This window comes from Leuciscus leuciscus (assembly GCF_965113295.1).
Source record: "Leuciscus leuciscus genome assembly, chromosome: 1".
NCBI classification, from domain to species: domain Eukaryota; kingdom Metazoa; phylum Chordata; class Actinopteri; order Cypriniformes; family Leuciscidae; genus Leuciscus; species Leuciscus leuciscus.
In genome coordinates this window covers 42,982,426-43,005,465 of record NC_138725.1, presented here as the reverse complement: position 1 = coordinate 43,005,465, position 23,040 = coordinate 42,982,426, and the positions used below count along the sequence as shown (strand labels likewise).

General features: G+C 35.9%; 7 protein-coding genes and 1 long non-coding RNA gene across 9 annotated transcripts; 3 read left to right on the top strand and 5 right to left on the bottom strand.

The window, feature by feature from the left end:
- Positions 1 to 1,924: 1,924 nt before the first annotated feature.
- LOC309508444 (hemoglobin subunit beta-like) lies at positions 1,925 to 2,681 on the bottom strand. Its single transcript, XM_082183084.1, has 3 exons — positions 2,549 to 2,681; positions 2,232 to 2,454; positions 1,925 to 2,132 (listed from the first exon to the last, which is right to left on the bottom strand). The coding sequence occupies exons 1-3, from the start codon at positions 2,638 to 2,640 to the stop codon at positions 2,004 to 2,006; spliced, it is 444 nt and encodes a 147-aa protein (XP_082039210.1). The 5' UTR covers positions 2,641 to 2,681; the 3' UTR covers positions 1,925 to 2,003.
- A 1,518-nt stretch (positions 2,682 to 4,199) lies between these two features.
- On the top strand, positions 4,200 to 4,948 carry LOC309505599 (hemoglobin subunit alpha-1-like). Its single transcript, XM_082179009.1, has 3 exons — positions 4,200 to 4,339; positions 4,439 to 4,646; positions 4,730 to 4,948. The coding sequence occupies exons 1-3, from the start codon at positions 4,245 to 4,247 to the stop codon at positions 4,856 to 4,858; spliced, it is 432 nt and encodes a 143-aa protein (XP_082035135.1). The 5' UTR covers positions 4,200 to 4,244; the 3' UTR covers positions 4,859 to 4,948.
- Positions 4,949 to 6,962: 2,014 nt separating this feature from the next.
- Positions 6,963 to 7,718, bottom strand: LOC309508410 (hemoglobin subunit beta-like). Its single transcript, XM_082183035.1, has 3 exons — positions 7,586 to 7,718; positions 7,269 to 7,491; positions 6,963 to 7,169 (listed from the first exon to the last, which is right to left on the bottom strand). Exons 1-3 carry the CDS (start codon positions 7,675 to 7,677, stop codon positions 7,041 to 7,043), a joined length of 444 nt encoding a protein of 147 aa, XP_082039161.1. The 5' UTR covers positions 7,678 to 7,718; the 3' UTR covers positions 6,963 to 7,040.
- A 1,518-nt stretch (positions 7,719 to 9,236) lies between these two features.
- LOC309473831 (hemoglobin subunit alpha-1-like) lies at positions 9,237 to 9,957 on the top strand. Its single transcript, XM_082136028.1, has 3 exons — positions 9,237 to 9,376; positions 9,476 to 9,683; positions 9,767 to 9,957. Exons 1-3 carry the CDS (start codon positions 9,282 to 9,284, stop codon positions 9,893 to 9,895), a joined length of 432 nt encoding a protein of 143 aa, XP_081992154.1. The 5' UTR covers positions 9,237 to 9,281; the 3' UTR covers positions 9,896 to 9,957.
- Positions 9,958 to 11,469: 1,512 nt separating this feature from the next.
- LOC309508506 (hemoglobin subunit beta) lies at positions 11,470 to 12,226 on the bottom strand. The gene is made up of 3 exons (XM_082183150.1): positions 12,107 to 12,226; positions 11,796 to 12,018; positions 11,470 to 11,685 (listed from the first exon to the last, which is right to left on the bottom strand). Exons 1-3 carry the CDS (start codon positions 12,196 to 12,198, stop codon positions 11,557 to 11,559), a joined length of 444 nt encoding a protein of 147 aa, XP_082039276.1. The 5' UTR covers positions 12,199 to 12,226; the 3' UTR covers positions 11,470 to 11,556.
- Positions 12,227 to 13,745: 1,519 nt separating this feature from the next.
- Positions 13,746 to 14,481, top strand: LOC309497045 (hemoglobin subunit alpha-1-like). The gene is made up of 3 exons (XM_082167306.1): positions 13,746 to 13,896; positions 13,996 to 14,203; positions 14,287 to 14,481. Exons 1-3 carry the CDS (start codon positions 13,802 to 13,804, stop codon positions 14,413 to 14,415), a joined length of 432 nt encoding a protein of 143 aa, XP_082023432.1. The 5' UTR covers positions 13,746 to 13,801; the 3' UTR covers positions 14,416 to 14,481.
- Positions 14,482 to 16,780: 2,299 nt separating this feature from the next.
- On the bottom strand, positions 16,781 to 17,550 carry LOC309513872 (hemoglobin subunit beta). The gene is made up of 3 exons (XM_082189961.1): positions 17,406 to 17,550; positions 17,095 to 17,317; positions 16,781 to 16,995 (listed from the first exon to the last, which is right to left on the bottom strand). The coding sequence occupies exons 1-3, from the start codon at positions 17,495 to 17,497 to the stop codon at positions 16,867 to 16,869; spliced, it is 444 nt and encodes a 147-aa protein (XP_082046087.1). The 5' UTR covers positions 17,498 to 17,550; the 3' UTR covers positions 16,781 to 16,866.
- A 2,628-nt stretch (positions 17,551 to 20,178) lies between these two features.
- LOC309510616 lies at positions 20,179 to 22,323 on the bottom strand. 2 transcript variants are annotated; one of them, XR_014210401.1, is made up of 4 exons: positions 22,255 to 22,323; positions 21,707 to 21,763; positions 21,137 to 21,209; positions 20,179 to 21,058 (listed from the first exon to the last, which is right to left on the bottom strand). It is a non-coding gene; the product is annotated as an uncharacterized lncRNA (long non-coding RNA). The 2 variants fall into 2 exon arrangements; XR_014210400.1 differs by having other exon boundaries at positions 20,179 to 21,209.
- Positions 22,324 to 23,040: the final 717 nt, after the last annotated feature.

The window sequence follows — 23,040 nt, the reverse complement described above, 5'->3', positions numbered from 1 at the left end:
TCAATCAACTGGGGAAGTATGGTGATATCTATGCCTAATATATATATTTTTTTTACCCTATTCACCGGGGGTGTCTTGCCTTTACCAGTGTCTGCTTGTCAGTAAAATAATGTTTTAAAACATCGCTTTGTTGTCATGAAATGAAGACAATTAGTGAAAGGAGAGAGACGAGATACTGCGCAGTCTCACATTAGAACACCAATAATGTTTATAACTGTTTAATACATTCTATAAGACTGCCATCATGAACATGAAAGTATAATGCTGATTTAGAATGATACCCATTGTAAACAGTTTTACGGCAAAGTTTAAAATAAAATAAAACATAAAACCTGAAACAATAAACAAATAAACAAGCAAATAAAGGTAAACAACTTTAAACTTTAAAACCTTTACATGACCAAGCATTGCAAAATAATTGCTCAACCTTATTGAGTAACATTTCTACTCGGTCTATAATTTTGGGGGGTTATATAATTGTTACAATTTATTTAATTTTAATTGTTACAATCTATTTATTAATATTTATTTAATAATTTATATTAAATAATATATATCTATATATAGATAGATAGATAGATAGACGTCTCGACTATATAATTTTGCCGTTCTGAGCTCCTGTCATTAAACTTTTATTAAAAATAATAAAATATTTATATTTAATATATTCATATTTAATATGTAAAATATAGTCACAGATGAACGTATTATGCAGTTTATTTGAATTAAAACATATCCATCATTGAAACCTGTAATTCAATTTTAATTTTAATGTGAACACGGTCGATTAGTATTTACAAACAAAAACAAAATCAGCCTTTGCTGAAATGAATATGCACATATAACAATAGCTTACTAAAATCTCTCAAACATTTAATATATTTAAATATTTCTGTAAAAAGTTTCATTGGCTTTGGTTTAATGGTGTGTCCTGAATCTATACATATTCAACATTGAGAGAACTCTGACCAAAGTAGAATAATAAATAATAGGCTACAAAAATATTTTTGTATATTTTAATACTTTTTTTCTTTTGAATACTTTAAAAACAAATAAACTAGTCAACTTTAAGTACAAAATTAAATGAGTCTTATTTGTATGAGATACTTTGACATTTAATTAAAGAAATTATATTGACCAAAACTAATTGATAAACGTAAAAACAATTTCTCGGAATTTTTAAATATTTTTTTACACAATTTGTACGAGACGGATGGACTTTCAACTTAAAAAGAGGATCTAATTATTATTTTAATTGTAATTATTCTATTTGATGAAAATAACATTATATCATTAGTGAACTCTGCAACGACGAGTAAATTGTATTTGGTTATGTTTGTAGCGTAGACGATTAAAACATCAAATATTGCAACATGTATAAACATTGAAAAGCTGAAAAAAATGAATTTATCTTCATGAATTTGTGTTAATATTTGTATCTATTTCTGATAAGCTCCTTGGACTTTAGGCCAAAGGCTAAATTAACTGTAAACTCTCAAACTCTACTATATCTCTGAAATATATTTCAACATCCTGTATATAATTACAAATTAATTTTAGTTTGAGATGACACAATGCAATGTTGAGGACACTATTCTTTGACAGAATGTATATTACATCCTGTGCATAAAATGGTTCATTTTATTTCGTCTGTTTGTTGAAATAGAACTTGAAATATAACCTGGACCTAATCTGCATTTATTAAAGTTATTTCAAGTATTATTGTGAGAGGTGTTCGGATTAGGTTATGCACGAATTTGCTGCCTATTTTAATATACGTTTATCTGTTAGAAACAGTTGTTATCAAGGTTTGTTTTATTTTCATATCAAATGTTGTCTGCAGCAGAAGCAATCCCAAACACACAAAGAGTGAGTTCATGCGATGCGAATATGAAAGAAAACATGATGCACTGAATATTGAATATTGAAATATTTATTTGCTTAAACTCAGAAATCATATTCTAAACAGCAGATGATCCTCTGTGCACAAGCAGGTTTAGTATCTAGTGATACTGTCTTCCAAGTGCGGAGACCACGACGGCGATGAATTTCTGAAAAGCGGCCTGGACTGCAGGTGTGAATCCAGCACCCATTTGTGCAGCAACAACGATGGTTAAGCAGTCAGCCAAAAGCTGTGGGAGGACAGAGAGCAGTGATATATACACAGACGAGATACGTGAACAATGAAGCCAGAACAAGACTAATGAACGTTACTTGAGCGTCAAACTTACCCTGAAGTTGTCAGGATCGACGTGGAGCTTCTCGGAGTGCAGCACACTTAGTTCAGCATAGGTGCCTTTGATGTCGTCCATGTTCTTCAAAGCCCTGTCCAGACCACCGAGCACAGTTTTACCGTGAGCAGCAACCATGGGGTTTCCCATGATGGCAGCGGCGTTGTAGAGGTTTCCAAAATTGCCGAAGTACCGCTGGGTCCAGGGGTACACGATAAGACATCTACGAAACACAATGAAAATAAATAATTTTATCAGAGCTCAGTTTGAAAATTAGTCGCCTGCCTTAAAGTTAAAGTATTGCTAAGACTCAATACCTTGCCAGGGCTTGGGGACCAACGACGTCGTAGTTAATCTTGGAGAAGACGTCCTGGATGGTGGCCCTCTCAAAATCTGTCCACTCAACCATGTTTCCGACTTTAGATGTTCAGACTAAACGCCTTTAACAGAAGCTGAAGAATCCTGTGAAGAGAGAGTTTCAGAGATGTACTTTTAAATGCTGTTCGTTGCCACACCCCTTAGCAGGCTATTGGGTGATAAGTTTGTGGGTTGTTTCAACCACGTCCATCCAAGAGATTCATATCATAGCCTACTTACTTTTCTAATATCTACAAAAACTAAACTTAAACAGTTAATTCTAACAGTTTGTCGAGAAATAAACTGAAACAGCAAAAGGCCAAACGAGACTGGATTCTGTTCAACAGAATGTAACCTGAAAAGAGAGTATGTTTTCTCAGATCTCTGCCTCTTCATTTTCCGCTGACGTGTTTATTAGAAAAATAATTTGGTTCTTCTCTCTTAGAGAGCCATAAGACGCCTCATTTGCCACTTTTCGCCGTCAAGGAGTCCGCCATATCGGACCGGGTAAGACTGTGCATAGCCTATAACTGTAGAATAACATATCAATAAAATACTTAGGCCTACTGAAGTAGTGAGTAGTGACAATACAAGTAGTATTACAATAACATAGGCTATAGGCCTAAGTAATATACAGGAGGTACGTCCACGGACTGGCTCTCTCTTCAGCCTTCCTTGAGGTTTGAGTTGTCCTGCTTGCCACTGGATGAAGACAAAGATAAATGGAAGAAAAATATAATGGAAGAAAAATATAAACGAGCCACGATTAGATGACAAGCAAAAAAAAAAAAAAAAAAAAAACATCTATTCTTTGGACATGAGTTGGGTAACTGAAGACATGGTTTAGCCAACATGAGATCGGGCTGGGTTTAGCTCTGTCTCTAATTCTGACAGCCTGACCTGTCCTGTTAAAGTCACGTGCTCACTGTACTGCACGCAAGACTCACTTGCGATTTAGTTTAGTTTATAACATTATAAGCTGAGACTTCATTAGAATCATATAAACTCTATTTCTTTTAAAGTCTCAGCTTACTAACTAGCATTATCGCTAGCTATTAATAGTCTGACTGTGGTGGTCAACTAGCTGCCAACATGATGTTAGGACCAACAACCAGAAACGACTATTCAATCTTACCTATGAAAGGTAATTCCCCGAAATATGTTTTGGATTGTGCCACGGTTTGTATAAACCCAAGGCTGCAAGGCATAGGCTATATTCTTCAGTCCTCTAATCCCTGCCCTGTGGGGTTTTTCTGAATTGTGTCTGAATTTTTGGTTTTATAAACACATCGAACTCCTGATCTGTGTTGTCCACATAAGAAAGTGTTTTAGTGTGCGTCTATTTTACACTCTTGTTTTTTTTCTTGACCGGGTGGTTGGTGGCGCCAGTGATTGATGGTGAATTGTTAAATTAACTTCAATTGAATGAATTGCTAGATAATTGAATAAAAATGAATTAAAAATACAGCTATACAAAGTATATTGTAAAATAAAGTGGGGCATTCAAAAGTTGATAAGTCTTCCAAAGCTTGATAAGTCATCTTTGGGGGTGTGAGGAGGGTCTTGGGTGTTTCTTCCTCATGGCAGTATAAAACAGCCAGTCCTCTTGTCAGCAGTCTACAGAAGTTTTCTGCAAACTAAAGTCATCCTTCCACGATGAGTCTCACTGCCAAAGACAAAGCTGCCGTCACAGCCCTTTGGGCCAAGGTCTCAGGAAAAGCTGACGAGATCGGACATGATGCTCTTTCTAGGTAAGGTTTATTATGGTGTGCTGTAATATGCTAATAGTCATAGCTTAATGTTTTCTCTTGGCGTCTATCTGGAATTCAATTCAACGTGTCTGCCTATAGGATGCTGGCGGTCTACCCACAGACCAAAACCTATTTCTCTCACTGGAAAGACCTGAGTCCCGGCTCTGCTCCAGTGAGGAAGCACGGGAAGACTGTGATGGGTGGCGTTGGTGAGGCTGTCAGCAAAATCGATGACCTTACTTCTGGACTTCTGAACCTCAGCGAGCTTCATGCTTTCCAGCTGCGAGTTGATCCCGCCAATTTCAAGGTAAAAGCATGAAAGTTCGTCTTAATTTGGTCATACTCTCGTAGTCGCGGTAACCTGAATTCGCTGTCTGTGTTTTCCCATAGATTCTGTCCCACAACATACTCGTGGTTCTGGCCATTCTGTTCCCCACCGATTTCACTCCCGAGGCCCATGTTGCTATGGACAAGTTCCTCTCTGCTTTGTCTCTGGCTCTGGCCGAGAAGTACAGATGAGCGCGCATGGTTGTTCAAGACCAGACGGATGCCTGAATAAACTTTCTGTCTTATTTTGATGCAATAAACGAGTATGAAAAACTTTAAATAAATGTCTTTGCTGCATATTTTATCAAGTCATAAACCTTCCGCATTTGCATATTTAAACGACATTTCGGTGTTTGCCATTTGTAATGTAATCAATCAACTGGGGAAGTATGGTGATATCTATGCCTAATATATATATTTTTTTTACCCTATTCACCGGGGGTGTCTTGCCTTTACCAGTGTCTGCTTGTCAGTAAAATAATGTTTTAAAACATCGCTTTGTTGTCATGAAATGAAGACAATTAGTGAAAGGAGAGAGACGAGATACTGCGCAGTCTCACATTAGAACACCAATAATGTTTATAACTGTTTAATACATTCTATAAGACTGCCATCATGAACATGAAAGTATAATGCTGATTTAGAATGATACCCATTGTAAACAGTTTTACGGCAAAGTTTAAAATAAAATAAAACATAAAACCTGAAACAATAAACAAATAAACAAGCAAATAAAGGTAAACAACTTTAAACTTTAAAACCTTTACATGACCAAGCATTGCAAAATAATTGCTCAACCTTATTGAGTAACATTTCTACTCGGTCTATAATTTTGGGGGGTTATATAATTGTTACAATTTATTTAATTTTAATTGTTACAATCTATTTATTAATATTTATTTAATAATTTATATTAAATAATATATATCTATATATAGATAGATAGATAGATAGACGTCTCGACTATATAATTTTGCCGTTCTGAGCTCCTGTCATTAAACTTTTATTAAAAATAATAAAATATTTATATTTAATATATTCATATTTAATATGTAAAATATAGTCACAGATGAACGTATTATGCAGTTTATTTGAATTAAAACATATCCATCATTGAAACCTGTAATTCAATTTTAATTTTAATGTGAACACGGTCGATTAGTATTTACAAACAAAAACAAAATCAGCCTTTGCTGAAATGAATATGCACATATAACAATAGCTTACTAAAATCTCTCAAACATTTAATATATTTAAATATTTCTGTAAAAAGTTTCATTGGCTTTGGTTTAATGGTGTGTCCTGAATCTATACATATTCAACATTGAGAGAACTCTGACCAAAGTAGAATAATAAATAATAGGCTACAAAAATATTTTTGTATATTTTAATACTTTTTTTCTTTTGAATACTTTAAAAACAAATAAACTAGTCAACTTTAAGTACAAAATTAAATGAGTCTTATTTGTATGAGATACTTTGACATTTAATTAAAGAAATTATATTGACCAAAACTAATTGATAAACGTAAAAACAATTTCTCGGAATTTTTAAATATTTTTTTACACAATTTGTACGAGACGGATGGACTTTCAACTTAAAAAGAGGATCTAATTATTATTTTAATTGTAATTATTCTATTTGATGAAAATAACATTATATCATTAGTGAACTCTGCAACGACGAGTAAATTGTATTTGGTTATGTTTGTAGCGTAGACGATTAAAACATCAAATATTGCAACATGTATAAACATTGAAAAGCTGAAAAAAATGAATTTATCTTCATGAATTTGTGTTAATATTTGTATCTATTTCTGATAAGCTCCTTGGACTTTAGGCCAAAGGCTAAATTAACTGTAAACTCTCAAACTCTACTATATCTCTGAAATATATTTCAACATCCTGTATATAATTACAAATTAATTTTAGTTTGAGATGACACAATGCAATGTTGAGGACACTATTCTTTGACAGAATGTATATTACATCCTGTGCATAAAATGGTTCATTTTATTTCGTCTGTTTGTTGAAATAGAACTTGAAATATAACCTGGACCTAATCTGCATTTATTAAAGTTATTTCAAGTATTATTGTGAGAGGTGTTCGGATTAGGTTATGCACGAATTTGCTGCCTATTTTAATATACGTTTATCTGTTAGAAACAGTTGTTATCAAGGTTTGTTTTATTTTCATATCAAATGTTGTCTGCAGCAGAAGCAATCCCAAACACACAAAGAGTGAGTTCATGCGATGCGAATATGAAAGAAAACATGATGCACTGAATATTGAATATTGAAATATTTATTTGCTTAAACTCAGAAATCATATTCTAAACAGCAGATGATCCTCTGTGCACAAGCAGGTTTAGTATCTAGTGATACTGTCTTCCAAGTGCGGAGACCACGACGGCGATGAATTTCTGAAAAGCGGCCTGGACTGCAGGTGTGAATCCAGCACCCATTTGTGCAGCAACAACGATGGTTAAGCAGTCAGCCAAAAGCTGTGGGAGGACAGAGAGCAGTGATATATACACAGACGAGATACGTGAACAATGAAGCCAGAACAAGACTAATGAACGTTACTTGAGCGTCAAACTTACCCTGAAGTTGTCAGGATCGACGTGGAGCTTCTCGGAGTGCAGCACACTTAGTTCAGCATAGGTGCCTTTGATGTCGTCCATGTTCTTCAAAGCCCTGTCCAGACCACCGAGCACAGTTTTACCGTGAGCAGCAACCATGGGGTTTCCCATGATGGCAGCGGCGTTGTAGAGGTTTCCAAAATTGCCGAAGTACCGCTGGGTCCAGGGGTACACGATAAGACATCTACGAAACACAATGAAAATAAATAATTTTATCAGAGCTCAGTTTGAAAATTAGTCGCCTGCCTTAAAGTTAAAGTATTGCTAAGACTCAATACCTTGCCAGGGCTTGGGGACCAACGACGTCGTAGTTAATCTTGGAGAAGACGTCCTGGATGGTGGCCCTCTCAAAATCTGTCCACTCAACCATGTTTCCGACTTTAGATGTTCAGACTAAACGCCTTTAACAGAAGCTGAAGAATCCTGTGAAGAGAGAGTTTCAGAGATGTACTTTTAAATGCTGTTCGTTGCCACACCCCTTAGCAGGCTATTGGGTGATAAGTTTGTGGGTTGTTTCAACCACGTCCATCCAAGAGATTCATATCATAGCCTACTTACTTTTCTAATATCTACAAAAACTAAACTTAAACAGTTAATTCTAACAGTTTGTCGAGAAATAAACTGAAACAGCAAAAGGCCAAACGAGACTGGATTCTGTTCAACAGAATGTAACCTGAAAAGAGAGTATGTTTTCTCAGATCTCTGCCTCTTCATTTTCCGCTGACGTGTTTATTAGAAAAATAATTTGGTTCTTCTCTCTTAGAGAGCCATAAGACGCCTCATTTGCCACTTTTCGCCGTCAAGGAGTCCGCCATATCGGACCGGGTAAGACTGTGCATAGCCTATAACTGTAGAATAACATATCAATAAAATACTTAGGCCTACTGAAGTAGTGAGTAGTGACAATACAAGTAGTATTACAATAACATAGGCTATAGGCCTAAGTAATATACAGGAGGTACGTCCACGGACTGGCTCTCTCTTCAGCCTTCCTTGAGGTTTGAGTTGTCCTGCTTGCCACTGGATGAAGACAAAGATAAATGGAAGAAAAATATAATGGAAGAAAAATATAAACGAGCCACGATTAGATGACAAGCAAAAAAAAAAAAAAAAAAAAAACATCTATTCTTTGGACATGAGTTGGGTAACTGAAGACATGGTTTAGCCAACATGAGATCGGGCTGGGTTTAGCTCTGTCTCTAATTCTGACAGCCTGACCTGTCCTGTTAAAGTCACGTGCTCACTGTACTGCACGCAAGACTCACTTGCGATTTAGTTTAGTTTATAACATTATAAGCTGAGACTTCATTAGAATCATATAAACTCTATTTCTTTTAAAGTCTCAGCTTACTAACTAGCATTATCGCTAGCTATTAATAGTCTGACTGTGGTGGTCAACTAGCTGCCAACATGATGTTAGGACCAACAACCAGAAACGACTATTCAATCTTACCTATGAAAGGTAATTCCCCGAAATATGTTTTGGATTGTGCCACGGTTTGTATAAACCCAAGGCTGCAAGGCATAGGCTATATTCTTCAGTCCTCTAATCCCTGCCCTGTGGGGTTTTTCTGAATTGTGTCTGAATTTTTGGTTTTATAAACACATCGAACTCCTGATCTGTGTTGTCCACATAAGAAAGTGTTTTAGTGTGCGTCTATTTTACACTCTTGTTTTTTTTCTTGACCGGGTGGTTGGTGGCGCCAGTGATTGATGGTGAATTGTTAAATTAACTTCAATTGAATGAATTGCTAGATAATTGAATAAAAATGAATTAAAAATACAGCTATACAAAGTATATTGTAAAATAAAGTGGGGCATTCAAAAGTTGATAAGTCTTCCAAAGCTTGATAAGTCATCTTTGGGGGTGTGAGGAGGGTCTTGGGTGTTTCTTCCTCATGGCAGTATAAAACAGCCAGTCCTCTTGTCAGCAGTCTACAGAAGTTTTCTGCAAACTAAAGTCATCCTTCCACGATGAGTCTCACTGCCAAAGACAAAGCTGCCGTCACAGCCCTTTGGGCCAAGGTCTCAGGAAAAGCTGACGAGATCGGACATGATGCTCTTTCTAGGTAAGGTTTATTATGGTGTGCTGTAATATGCTAATAGTCATAGCTTAATGTTTTCTCTTGGCGTCTATCTGGAATTCAATTCAACGTGTCTGCCTATAGGATGCTGGCGGTCTACCCACAGACCAAAACCTATTTCTCTCACTGGAAAGACCTGAGTCCCGGCTCTGCTCCAGTGAGGAAGCACGGGAAGACTGTGATGGGTGGCGTTGGTGAGGCTGTCAGCAAAATCGATGACCTTACTTCTGGACTTCTGAACCTCAGCGAGCTTCATGCTTTCCAGCTGCGAGTTGATCCCGCCAATTTCAAGGTAAAAGCATGAAAGTTCGTCTTAATTTGGTCATACTCTCGTAGTCGCGGTAACCTGAATTCGCTGTCTGTGTTTTCCCATAGATTCTGTCCCACAACATACTCGTGGTTCTGGCCATTCTGTTCCCCACCGATTTCACTCCCGAGGCCCATGTTGCTATGGACAAGTTCCTCTCTGCTTTGTCTCTGGCTCTGGCCGAGAAGTACAGATGAGCGCGCATGGTTGTTCAAGACCAGACGGATGCCTGTATAAACATTCTGTCTAATTATGATGCAATAAAGTATGAAAAACTTTAACTAAATGTCTTTGCTGCATATTTTTTCAAGCCATAAACCTGTCTCATTTGCATATTTAAACAACATTTCAGAAATGTTTGCAATTTTTAATGTAATCAATCAACTGGGGAAGTATGGTGATATCTATTGCCTATTAGTTTTTAGTTTTTTTACCCTATTCACCTGGGCCTTTACCTGTCAGTATCTGCTTGTCAGTAAATTATGTTTTAAAACATCGCATTGTTGTCATAAAGTGAAGACAATTAGGCTGGCAAATGGAGAGAGATACGGCGCAGTACGTCTCACACCAGAACACAAATATTGTTTATGACTATTTAATAATTTAGAACTGCCATCCAATGAACATGGATTTTTTAATACAAGCATTATCAGTTGAATTTGTGGAAACCAATTTAAACATTTGTTGTGTTGCCTTATTTCAATTACTTTTGTTTGATTTGTTCATTGCAAACAGCTGAAAGTCAAACATTTTTGCCAATAAACCTGATTTGCAATGGGGGTTGAATTGCGATTATACAACTGTAGGCCTATATATTGAACAACGAGAGGACTCTGATCAAAGAATAATAATATATAATACAAAAATAAAAATAAAATAATGAAATCTACTTTTTTTCTTTTTTTAAGAACAAATGTACAACTTTATAGGCCACAAACGATTATACACTTTTACTTAAAGTTTTTGTTTGAGATTCTTTGACTTTTATTGGAATAAATTATAGTTACTAAATTTAACTGATAAACGTAAAAACAATTTCTCGATAGGCCTACTTTTTACAGCATTTGTACGAGGCAGATGGACTTCCATTTTAAAAAGAGGATGAAGGACGTTTGCAAATCTAAATCTGTCTTTAATATGATTTCAAACCCAAGGAACAAATGATCTCTGTTTTGCGTCAAGTATGAAGTATAATTCTTATTATTATATTTGATCAAAATAACATCATCAGTGAACTCTGTAAAAACGAGCAAATTGTATTTGGTTATGTTTGTTAGTTGCTACTATCAACATCAAATGCTATCATGATTTTATCCCATTAACATTGAAAACCTGATATTAGTCTTCTGTATTTGTGTTCATATTTGTATGGCTCCATGGACTAGGTACTAAATGAACAGTAAAACTCTAAAACTCTGTGAAAAAGTGTTGGCTACTTGCATTTCAACATCATAATCAGGCCTACTTTTAGTTTGAGATGGCACAATGCAATGTTGAGGACATTCTTTGACAGAAGGTATATCTTGTGCATACAATTGTTCGTTTGTTTTTTTGTTTTTTTAATAGAACTTGATCAACCGTTGGTATTATGAGGAGTATATTAGGTCATGTACCCACTTGCTGCCTATTTTAAAATAATATGACCTGTTAGAAACAGTTTAATATCAATATTTGATTAGTTTTTTTTTGACTCAACTGTTGTCTGCAGCAGAAGCAATCCCAAAAAGAGTGAATTCATGTGAATTTAAAATAACACATAATGCACGTAATATTGAATATTGAAATATTTATTTGCTTAAACTCAAAAGAACATATTCTAAACATCAGATGATCCTCTGTGCACAAGCAGGTTTGGTATCTAGTGATACTGTCTTCCAAGTGCAGAGACCACGACGGCGATGAATTTCTGAAAAGCGGCCTGGACTGCAGGTGTGAATCCAGCACCCATTTGTGCAGCAACAACGATGGTTAAGCAGTCAGCCAAAAGCTGTGGGAGGACAGAGAGCAGTGATATATACACAGACGAGATACGTGAACAATGAAGCCAGAACAAGACCTATAGCCTATTAATGAACGTTACTTGAGCGTCAAACTTACCTTGAAGTTGTCAGGATCGACGTGGAGCTTCTCGGAGTGCAGCACACTTAGTTCAGCATAGGTGCCTTTGATGTCGTCCATGTTCTTCAAAGCCCTGTCCAGACCACCGAGCACAGTTTTACCGTGAGCAGCAACCATGGGGTTTCCCATGATGGCAGCGGCGTTGTAGAGGTTTCCAAAATTGCCGAAGTACCGCTGTGTCCAGGGGTACACGATAAGACATCTACGAAACACAATGAGAAGAAATCATTTTATCAGAGCTCAGTTTCGAAACTAGTTGCCTGCCTTAAAGTTAAAGTAAGACTCAATACCTTGCCAGGGCTTGGGGACCAACAACGTCGTAGTTAATCTTGGAGAAGACGTCCTGGATGGTGGCCCTCTCAAAATCTGTCCACTCAACCATGTTTCCGACTTTAGATGTTCAGACTAAATGCCTTTAACAGAAGCTGAAGAATCCTGTGAAGAGAGAATTTCAGAGATGTACTTTTAAATGCATTTCGTCACCACACCCCTTAGCAGGCTATTGGGTGATACGTTTGTGGGTTGGTTCAACCACGTCCATTCAAGAGATGCATAGTCTACTTTCTTTTCTAATATCTACAAAGACTAAACTTAAAACAGTTAATTTTAGCAATAGTCTGAAACAACAAGAGGCCAAATGACACTGGATTCTGTTAATAACTTAATTTAATAAGTCAACATTTTTTAAAGAACGATTATTGTAATCGGAGGATAGGCTATCGATTGCATATAGATATAAATGCATAGCCTTTGAAAGAATATTTTTATACATCTCTGCCTCTTCATTTTCGCTGACATGTTTGTTTATAGCAGGCTATATAAGTATTGTAACAACTAATAATAACAGCAAATAGTATAGTTTTAACTGTAGAATAGCATAGTCAACAAAAATAGTATAGTGACCATTACAATAATATACTATAGGCCTAAGTAAAATACAGAATGGAAATTCAGAGAACAGTCCAATGACAGGCTCTCTTCAGCCTTCCTTGAGGTTTGTGTTGTCCTGGTTCCCACTGGATAAAGACAAATATAAATGGAAGAAATATATGAGCCACCATTTGATGACAAGCTATAAATCGCCTATTCTTTTGAGATGAGTTGGGTAACTGAAGACATGGTTTAGCCAACATGAGATCGGGCTGGGTTTAGCTCTGTCTCTAATTCTGACAGCCTGACCTGTCCTGTTAAAGTCACGTGCTCACTGCACTGCACGCAAGACTCACTTGCGATTTAGTTTAGTTTATAACATTAAGCTGAGACTTCATAATAATCATGCAAACTTATAAAGTCTTACCTTTATATAGCATTATCGCTATAGTCTGACTGTGGTGGTCAACTAGCTGCCAACATAATGTTATGACCAAATACATAATATATAATACAACCAGAAACAACTATTCAGTCTTACCTGTGAAAGGTTATTCCCCGAAATATGTTTTGGATTGTGCCACGGTTAGTATAAACCCAAGGCCTATTTCCTTCAGTCCTCTAATCCCTACTGTGTGTGTTTTTCTGGATTGTGGCTGAATTAATGGTTTTATTCAACACACCAAACTCCTGAACTGTGGTATGTCCACATAAGAATGTGTGTTTTAGTGTGCGTGTCTATTTTACACTCTTGATTTTTTTTTTTAAGTCTTAAACCACCAGTGCTTGGGCACGTCATTGCGGCTTGCAGCTATATTGTAATATTGTAATTAATTACAAGTAGGGCCTATTGATGGTAAATTATTAAATTAAATTAAATGTAATTAATTGCTAGTTAATTCAATAAAGGTGAATACAAAAATGCAGCTTTACAAAGTATATGGTGAAATAAAGTGTGGCATTCAAAAGTTGACAAGTCTTCCAAAGCTTGATAAGTCATCTTTGGGGGTGTGAGGAGGGTCTTGGGTGTTTCTTCCTCATGGCAGTATAAAACAGCCAGTCCTCTTGTCAGCAGTCTACAGAAGTTTTCTGCAAACTAAAGTCATCCTTCCACGATGAGTCTCACTGCCAAAGACAAAGCTGCCGTCACAGCCCTTTGGGCCAAGGTCTCAGGAAAAGCTGACGAGATCGGACATGATGCTCTTTCTAGGTAAGGTTTATTATGGTGTGCTGTAATATGCTAATAGTCATAGCTTAATGTTTTCTCTTGGCGTCTATCTGGAATTCAATTCAACGTGTCTGCCTATAGGATGCTGGCGGTCTACCCACAGACCAAAACCTATTTCTCTCACTGGAAAGACCTGAGTCCCGGCTCTGCTCCAGTGAGGAAGCACGGGAAGACTGTGATGGGTGGCGTTGGTGAGGCTGTCAGCAAAATCGATGACCTTACTTCTGGACTTCTGAACCTCAGCGAGCTTCATGCTTTCCAGCTGCGAGTTGATCCCGCCAATTTCAAGGTAAAAGCATGAAAGTTCGTCTTAATTTGGTCATACTCTCGTAGTCGCGGTAACCTGAATTCGCTGTCTGTGTTTTCCCATAGATTCTGTCCCACAACATACTCGTGGTTCTGGCCATTCTGTTCCCCATCGATTTCACTCCCGAGGCCCATGTTGCTATGGACAAGTTCCTCTCTGCTTTGTCTCTGGCTCTGGCCGAGAAGTACAGATGAGCGCGCATGGTTGTTCAAGACCAGACGGATGCCTGAATAAACTTTCTGTCTTATTATGATGCAATAAACGAGTATGAAAAACCTTAACGAAACGTCTTTGCTGCATATTTTAAGTCATTAACCTGTCAATATCTGCTTGTCAGTAAATTATGTATTAAAACATCGCTTTGTTTTCATAACAAGAAGACAATCAGCGAATGAAGAGAGACGAAATGTAATATCAGAACACAAATATTGTTCACTGCCATCATGAACATGAAAGTGATGTTGTTTTATGTCGCACAGCCTAGGCTACTCATTATGAACAGATTTGGCTACAAATCTGGTATTTAAAATATAATAAAACATAAGACAACCACAAAAATAAACAAGCAAATACATGAACATAACATGAGACCAGACATTGGTTCATAATTTTTTAGCCTTAAGCATAGTTTGTGTATTTTAACATAGCCTAATATTGATCATTACAACATAAATCTATTCTCTTATTAAAAAAATATTTTGCCTGTCGGTCTGAGCTCTTGTCGTTAAACTTTTATTAAAAATAAACTATGAAATCAATATCAGTGTAAAATATAGTCACAGATATGGACGTCTCATGCAGTTTATTTTAATTATAACTGACCGAACGATTAGTATTACAACAGTATTCGAAATTTGAATATCAAATAAAATCAGCTATTGCTTAAATTAATATGCACATATAACATATAGCTTACTCAAATATTTTCTTTTGAATACTTCTAGAACAAATAAATTAGTCAGATTGAAGTCCAAATGATCATTTTACCAGTCTTATTTTTTATTTAATTTTTTTTGACAGCAGCATGTCATCCCAAATCCGGCCCACATCTGGTACACGTGGATTCCACAGGGTCCAGATGTGGGCCGGATCTGGGCCGACACTATGTTGCTGTCTGGCTTTTAATGAAGTAAATTATATTGATTAAATTTAATTGATAAACAATTTTTCGGAACTTTTTTACACCATTTGTAAAAGACTTTAGACTTTTAAACTAATCTAAAAAGAGGATGAAGGCTGAAAACTAAATTCGTGTTTAATAAACCCATGAAACAAATCTGCTCTGTTTTGCATCAATTGTGAACCATTTTTATATTTAACAAATGATGCGTCTCTCGCTCGGAAAGAACATTTAAAGTTATTTTTCAACGTGCAATATGTAAACCTAATATTACTAATGGGGTTAAACCCCATCGAAACTGTTCATTTGGTGCATTCTATTATTTAGGCTATTTCCATTAAAATACATTAACATTTATTCGATTATTATTATTATTATTATTATCATCATTATTATTATTTTGGCCTAGAGGTTATGAATCAGCACTTTTACCATCATAAACCCTCATTATTAAAATAACGGACTTTTCCTGAAATCAAATTATTATTATTCGTATTATTCTATTTGATCAAAATAACATCATCAGTGAACTCTGAAACAACGAGCAAATTGTATTTGGTTATGTTTGTATCGTAGACGATTAAAACATCTAATATTATCATGATTTTTCAATGAACATTGAAAAGATGATATTTGTCTTTGTGTTAATATTTGTATCTATTTCTAATGAGCTCCCTGAACTATAGTAAAGGCTAAATGAACGGTGAGACTCTCAAACTCCATAACCACTCTGAAAATATATTTCAATACCCTGTATAAATATAAATTAATTTTAGTTTGAGATGGCACAATGTGTTGAGGACAGAATGTATATTATATCCTGTAGGGCCTACATAAAGTGGTTCATATTCTTTTGTGTGGTTGTTTAATTAGAACTTGAAATAGGACTAATCTGCATTTATTAAGCTATTTGGTTCCACTTTATTTCGATAGTCAACTTTAGACATTCTTCTAACTATAAGTAACTTTGCAACAACATGTCAACTAACTCTCATTAGAGTAGGCTATTTGTAGACTGTCATTAGACTGTTAGGTTATGGTTAGGTGTTAGGGTTCGGGTTGAATTGTAGTTGCCAAGTTACTTATAGTCAGTAGAATATCTGTTGGTGGAGCATCAAAATAAAGTGTTAGCAGATATTAGGCAGACAGTCTACTAATAATCTAATGATATTTAGTTGACATATAGTTGCAAAGTTACTAGTAGAATGTCTAAAGTGGACTATCAAAATAAAGTGTTACCGGTTATTTCAACAATATTATTATGAGAGGTGTTCGTAATAGGTTATGCACGAACTTGCTGCCTATTTTAATATAAGACGTTTTTACCAAGGATTGTTTTATTTTCAAATCAAAGGTTGTCTGCAGCAGAAGCAATCCCAAACACACAAAGAGTGAATTCATGCGATGCGAATATGAAAGAAAACATGATGCACTGAATATTGAATATTGAAATATTTATTTGCTTAAACTCAGAAATCATATTCTAAACATCAGATGATCCTCTGTGCACAAGCAGGTTTAGTATCTAGTGATACTGTCTTCCAAGTGCGGAGACCACGACGGCGATGAATTTCTGAAAAGCGGCCTGGACTGCAGGTGTGAATCCAGCACCCATTTGTGCAGCAACAACGATGGTTAAGCAGTCAGCCAAAAGCTGTGGGAGGACAGAGAGCAGTGATATATACACAGACGAGATACGTGAACAATGAAGCCAGAACAAGACTAATGAACGTTACTTGAGCGTCAAACTTACCTTGAAGTTGTCAGGATCGACGTGGAGCTTCTCGGAGTGCAGCACACTTAGTTCAGCATAGGTGCCTTTGATGTCGTCCATGTTCTTCAAAGCCCTGTCCAGACCACCGAGCACAGTTTTACCGTGAGCAGCAACCATGGGGTTTCCCATGATGGCAGCGGCGTTGTAGAGGTTTCCAAAATTGCCGAAGTACCGCTGTGTCCAGGGGTACACGATAAGACATCTACGAAACACAATGAGAAGAAATCATTTTATCAGAGCTCAGTTTCGAAACTAGTTGCCTGCCTTAAAGTTAAAGTAAGACTCAATACCTTGCCAGGGCTTGGGGACCAACAACGTCGTAGTTAATCTTGGAGAAGACGTCCTGGATGGTGGCCCTCTCAAAATCTGTCCACTCAACCATGTTTCCGACTTTAGATGTTCAGACTAAACGCCTTTAACAGAAGCTGAAGAATCCTGTGAAGAGAGAGTTTCAGAGATGTACTTTTAAATGCATTTCGTCACCACACCCCTTAGCAGGCTATTGGATGATAAGTTTGTGGGTTGGTTCAACCACGTCCATCCAAGAGATGCATATCATAGTCTACTTTCTTTTCTAATATCTACAAAGACTAAACAATATTTTGCTGGAAAAAATAAATAAATAGAAACAACAAAATAGCCTAACAAATTGTAATAAGTCAACGTTTTTTAAAGAACGATTATTGTTATCGGATGTCATAGATTGTATATGATGGAAATAAATAATTCATGCTAATGAATTAATATTTTTGTACATTGGAGAATTCTGAACAGAATTTTGTATCTGAGAAGAGAGGATATTCTCTCATATATCCACCAATTCGACAAATAACTGATCTCCTATGAGAGTTGCAAACTACAGAATAATTACGAAATCGAATAGCATATAGAGACGTATGTATTTGACATTACAGTTTCCTAAATAAACATTTAATTTGAATAACTGTTTATCAAAAAATCAATAATGAAAGTAAAAGAGACTATCTCCTTCATTTACATTGAATATTAAATGGAAAGTTCGTAAAAAAGGTCTTCAGTATGCTAGGCTATATTAAATCTGAACATAGGCAACTTTTGCTGTATCATATTCTCATAACCTCACACAGGCTCGCAGTAACTTTATATTGTACACTGTAAAAAAAATTGCTGCGATTATTTATTACAACTTAAAATCCAACATTGTTTCAACTTTAAAAAGTATGTGTTCATGCTTGACTTAAAATATTAAGTTTAGTTAACTTTAGTTAAGTTGGATATTTAAGTTATCTCAACAAATTTTAAGTTGTTATAACTAATCGCAGCCACATTTTTTACAATTGTACAAGCCTACAATAGAAATGTCTTGCATCACAGAACGAAGTCTTTTAGCGACCTCTGCTGTTCACGTCTATTAATTTAGCTAATATAATAAATACAAATTAAACAGAATTAGTTCATCACTTTAACCAGCAGGGGACGCCACTCTCTCTCTCTCTCTCTCTCTCTCTCTCTCTCTCTCTCTCTCTCTCTCTCTCTCTCTCTCTCTCTCTCTCTCTCTCTCTCTCTCTCTCTCTCTCTCTCTCTCGCTCTCTCTCTCTCTCTCTCTCTCTCTCTCTCTCTCTCTCTCTCTCTCTCTCTCTCTCTCTCTCTCTCACACACACACACACACACACAATTCCATTTTTCCAGTATACCCCATAATTTGTATTATTATATATTCATAACCTTTGTACATGTTACTTTTTATATTATTACAAGTAGGCATATGCTACATGATAATATCATATTTGAAACCTTTGCTATTCAGTCCACTACTGAATAGACATACATCTATAGGGCTATACATCCACTGATTCCTTTCGAGAACATTATTGCCTGATGCCCAAAGGCTTTACATGTGGTCTCGAATAATTAGGCTTAAAGGGATAGTTCACTTTGAAATTAATTTTTGGTATGTTTTAGCTTACCTCAAGGGCATCCAAGATGTAGGTGTCTTTTTTTCCGCAGTAGTTTCAATTTTGATATTTTTAGGTCAAACCGTTCTTGTCTGACAGTCAATGCAGGTCTATGGTCATTATCTCAAAACACAAGCACAGAGTCCAAATTAAAACAATTCCCCGTCGTCCAAATTAAACAATTCCCCATCGTAAGTACACATTGATGGCCTAAGACACGAAACGAGCGGTTTGTGTGAGAAAACGAACAGTATTTATATCGTTTTTACCTTTTATACGCAGCCATGTCGAAGTGATCTGATCTGACGTGTACGCAGACTGGTGCATAGATATATACACTAGATGTCGCCTTTAAGACATTCGTTCCAATGAACTGCCGTAGACAAGGCGACATCTAGTGTGTATATATCTATGCACCAGTCTGCGTCCACGTCAGATCAGATCACTTCGACATGGCTGCGTATAAAAGGTAAAAACGATATAAATACTGTTCGTTTTCTCACACAAACCGCTCGTTTCGTGTCTTAGGCCATCAATGTGTACTTACGATGGGGAATTGTTTAATTTGGACGACGGGGAATTGTTTTAATTTGGACTCTGTGCTTGTGTTTTGAGATAATGACCATAGACCTGCATTATATGACTGACAGACAAGAACGGTTTGACCTAAAAATATCAAAATTGAAACTACACTGTAAAAATAAAAGGTGCCTGGAGGAACCTTTTGGGGTTCTTCACTTTGCCACACCGGCGGAACCGTCTGTAGATCCTCTAGGCACCCTTTAAAAAGGGGCGGTTCTCTGAGGAACCACACAGGTTTCCTGAGGAACTCTTATATAAGGCACTGTGTGGAACCACTGTGGGTGCCTCCAGGAACCAAATTTCAATTTTATTTTATTTGTATTAAATTAATTTCATGTTGTTACTATGGTTACCACCATTAACTTCTATTATAATAAACAAACTGAACCAAATACAAAATAAGAATTGTTTATTACATATTTTAGATCCATTTTAATACATACATGCACTTGAAAAAAAAAGCTAGTAATAGATTAATATCAATGAATACACACACACAAAAAAAATAGTATAATACATAAGTAACATGAATAATCAACCACAATAGGCTACACAAGAAAAGACATCTCATCAAAATGCATGGAAAACACATGTTCCATGTAATAAATCAATGTAAAAAATTACAATTTTGACTAATTAAAAATGTCCATCTTCACTTAATTTTAAAACATGTGTTTCAGTCTGCTTGTTAAGTCTGACGTCACTGTTTCCAAGTCCAAAAGCACTATCAGATGCCAAAAACAAACAACAAACAGTGCTAATATACACTCATTGTGCTGTAATATTGCTGAAAATTAGGATCCTAACCTTTATCTCTATTCCGAAATCTCAGATGGTTAGTTATTCAGCTATTTTGAATCATAAAATGTTGAAGTCTGGGATGCCGTGAGACTGGAGACTGAAATGCACACTATGCCTTTTGAAAAGCTTAAATGTGTGACTTGAATCAACAGTTCCCATAAATGGTTGTTGAGTATTCTCAATATCTAGAAACAAGATAGAGAAAGTAGAAGTAGAGGCTTCGACCCGGAAACAGTATTCCTTTTGTCACAACAAGCAGAAAACATTTTCCATTTGAACAGAGTTAAGGTGTAGTAAAATGATCTGTTGTTCTGTGAATGTTCACTGGTGAATTCAGTCATTTCAATAAGAATCCACACGATCAGCAATTTTGTCTTTTTGCTGTGTAATTTCACGAAATTCACAAATGTGATGCACCTTTACTCGCTGCAACATAAAATGCAATCAATTATAAAATCTTCACAAGGGACACATGAGGTACTTAACGAGTTAGAAAAGTGAAAAGGTGCATCAGCTTCATTTTCTGTTTGCTTTTCCTCTTTTCTGGTGGATGGTCCAGGCACTTCAGTGATTTGCAGGAGGATTTTTATTCTTGATCAAACTTGTATTTCAGCTTACCGAGATCCCTGCAAAGTACAAAATTTACTGTTAGTAAGGTTATTAAAGTTATTAAATAATTTCCTCAGCCTTGTGACGTTCCAAACCTGTTTGACTTTCTGTCTGTGGAACCCGAAAGCAGATCTCAGGCATAATGCAACCCGTCACCATTCAATATCACTGCATGAAACACAAGCATAAATTTTTTTTGTAATTCATTCAAACTATTCTTATGTACACTTGTCTAGTTCAATTCAATGCAACAATTTATGTAAAAATGGTTAAGCTCCAAAAATGTCCCAGAAAAGATCCTAAAAATAGTCAATGAGTTCACAACTCATGTGTTATGAGTTGTGTTGTAAGTCTTCTGAAGTCATATAATAGCTTTTTCCTTTTTTTTTTTGTCGAAAAAGACTAAACTTTAAGTTATAATTCAGGGTTCAAATGTCTTATATTCAAATGCATATGATTAAGGTATAGCCTATAAAAAATGCATAGCATTATTAGCTCCAAACCTGTGATATTATTTTTCTGAGTAACATGAATGAGATTTGAGAGCATGAGGGAAGATTTTCAGAGAATAACTTATTAAAAAAGTACACAGTCAAACAATACAATTTCACACAGAGAAAGTTCATAGTAATAAAGTACCTGCATGTGGTGTATAGGTAACTTACTGTAATTCAATGTTGCCTCTGAAATGTTCAGATTATTTTAGAAATGTACTGGTTGTTCTGGGGAAACAAAAGAACAAAGCTGATTATTCACAACATAATATTTATTTTGACCAGTAAATGGCTTTAAAATGGTATTTGAGAGAATGAGGGCACATGTAGTAAGTAAAGTTAGGCTAAACAAAAACAGACCAAACTATATTAACCTGCTTTTGTTATTCATAACAAACGCCAATGACGACAGCAGGAATCAGCTACATTAGTTAGGCTATCTCAGCAATTTGAAGACACAGTTTTACAGAATATGTTGAATTGAATGACTAAATCAATCTAAGACAATAAGTCAATAATTTCCATTTGTTCATTAACTTACGTTAGATCAACGTAGTTAGCATCGCGGCTAAAACCTTCATACCAGATACTGTGCAATAAACGAGTGGTAAACACTGTAAAAAAGTAGTAATGTATAATCAATTTAGTTTATATATATGTGTGTTTGAATATATAGTGAGTAGACTCTGTATTTATATTTATTTGGCGAGTTTACAAACCTTGTAACGGAGAGCCGATCAAACGGCGGAAGCTTTGATGAGAGGACGAGCCGTTACCCGATGACGTCGATCAGCTGAGCTTTGTTGCGCGCGAGCAGCGCGAGGATCACTGAAGTGACGACAGCAGAGGAATAGCAGCAGTTTCGTGACAGAATAAAACTTTTCTCCTCCTAGTTCTTCTTCTTCAAATAATAATTTATGAAGAAGTAGGTAAAAATTATTATTTTATTACTATTATTTGCTCTATTATTATTTTTACTCTATTAATGAATTCTTATTAATATTATTATAATTTAGTGTTGTTGTTTAAGGTTTAAATTAATCAACAAAATAGGCCTATAGATACTAAATAAATGTAAGCTACCTAGGTGAAAAAGACGTAGGCTACTGTTAAATGTATTAAAAATGCATTAAAGTATATTTGTATTGTAGGCCTACTAAAAACACACTCAAGTACATTTTTAATAGTAGGCTACGTCTTTTTTCACCTGGGTATGTAGGCTATACTGAATCAAACTTAAGTAGCCTATAATAATAATAATAGGATAACAATATTCTCATTCTGGCCTCACAGAACCATTGGGTTCCTCCAGATGCTGGCTTTAACATAAGAGATCTTCCAGGAACCACTTAAATGTTAAAAGATCTTCCAATAACCCTTTTATCGCATTCAAGTTCCTCTATTTTCCCCCAAAGCACTTCGAGGTCTCATGGTAATGAAAAGGTGACTCCAGAACCTCTGAACTAAATACAAAGTGCTTAAAGGATCCCATAAGTTCCAGCAAG

Bases quoted from the DNA above. Each gene is read 5' to 3' on its own strand.
- LOC309508444 (XM_082183084.1), bottom strand. From the start codon at position 2,640: ATGGTTGAGTGGACAGATTTTGAGAGGGCCACCATCCAGGACGTCTTC. The intron at 2,455-2,548 runs GTATTGAGTCTT...TGTGTTTCGTAG, and splicing joins GGTCCCCAAGCCCTGGCAAG to ATGTCTTATCGTGTACCCCT. The intron at 2,133-2,231 runs GTAAGTTTGACG...GTCCTCCCACAG, and splicing joins TCGATCCTGACAACTTCAGG to CTTTTGGCTGACTGCTTAAC.
- LOC309505599 (XM_082179009.1), top strand. From the start codon at position 4,245: ATGAGTCTCACTGCCAAAGACAAAGCTGCCGTCACAGCCCTTTGGGCC. The intron at 4,340-4,438 runs GTAAGGTTTATT...GTCTGCCTATAG, and splicing joins GGACATGATGCTCTTTCTAG to GATGCTGGCGGTCTACCCAC. The intron at 4,647-4,729 runs GTAAAAGCATGA...GTTTTCCCATAG, and splicing joins TTGATCCCGCCAATTTCAAG to ATTCTGTCCCACAACATACT.
- LOC309508410 (XM_082183035.1), bottom strand. From the start codon at position 7,677: ATGGTTGAGTGGACAGATTTTGAGAGGGCCACCATCCAGGACGTCTTC. The intron at 7,492-7,585 runs GTATTGAGTCTT...TGTGTTTCGTAG, and splicing joins GGTCCCCAAGCCCTGGCAAG to ATGTCTTATCGTGTACCCCT. The intron at 7,170-7,268 runs GTAAGTTTGACG...GTCCTCCCACAG, and splicing joins TCGATCCTGACAACTTCAGG to CTTTTGGCTGACTGCTTAAC.
- LOC309473831 (XM_082136028.1), top strand. From the start codon at position 9,282: ATGAGTCTCACTGCCAAAGACAAAGCTGCCGTCACAGCCCTTTGGGCC. The intron at 9,377-9,475 runs GTAAGGTTTATT...GTCTGCCTATAG, and splicing joins GGACATGATGCTCTTTCTAG to GATGCTGGCGGTCTACCCAC. The intron at 9,684-9,766 runs GTAAAAGCATGA...GTTTTCCCATAG, and splicing joins TTGATCCCGCCAATTTCAAG to ATTCTGTCCCACAACATACT.
- LOC309508506 (XM_082183150.1), bottom strand. From the start codon at position 12,198: ATGGTTGAGTGGACAGATTTTGAGAGGGCCACCATCCAGGACGTCTTC. The intron at 12,019-12,106 runs GTATTGAGTCTT...TGTGTTTCGTAG, and splicing joins GGTCCCCAAGCCCTGGCAAG to ATGTCTTATCGTGTACCCCT. The intron at 11,686-11,795 runs GTAAGTTTGACG...GTCCTCCCACAG, and splicing joins TCGATCCTGACAACTTCAAG to CTTTTGGCTGACTGCTTAAC.
- LOC309497045 (XM_082167306.1), top strand. From the start codon at position 13,802: ATGAGTCTCACTGCCAAAGACAAAGCTGCCGTCACAGCCCTTTGGGCC. The intron at 13,897-13,995 runs GTAAGGTTTATT...GTCTGCCTATAG, and splicing joins GGACATGATGCTCTTTCTAG to GATGCTGGCGGTCTACCCAC. The intron at 14,204-14,286 runs GTAAAAGCATGA...GTTTTCCCATAG, and splicing joins TTGATCCCGCCAATTTCAAG to ATTCTGTCCCACAACATACT.
- LOC309513872 (XM_082189961.1), bottom strand. From the start codon at position 17,497: ATGGTTGAGTGGACAGATTTTGAGAGGGCCACCATCCAGGACGTCTTC. The intron at 17,318-17,405 runs GTATTGAGTCTT...TGTGTTTCGTAG, and splicing joins GGTCCCCAAGCCCTGGCAAG to ATGTCTTATCGTGTACCCCT. The intron at 16,996-17,094 runs GTAAGTTTGACG...GTCCTCCCACAG, and splicing joins TCGATCCTGACAACTTCAAG to CTTTTGGCTGACTGCTTAAC.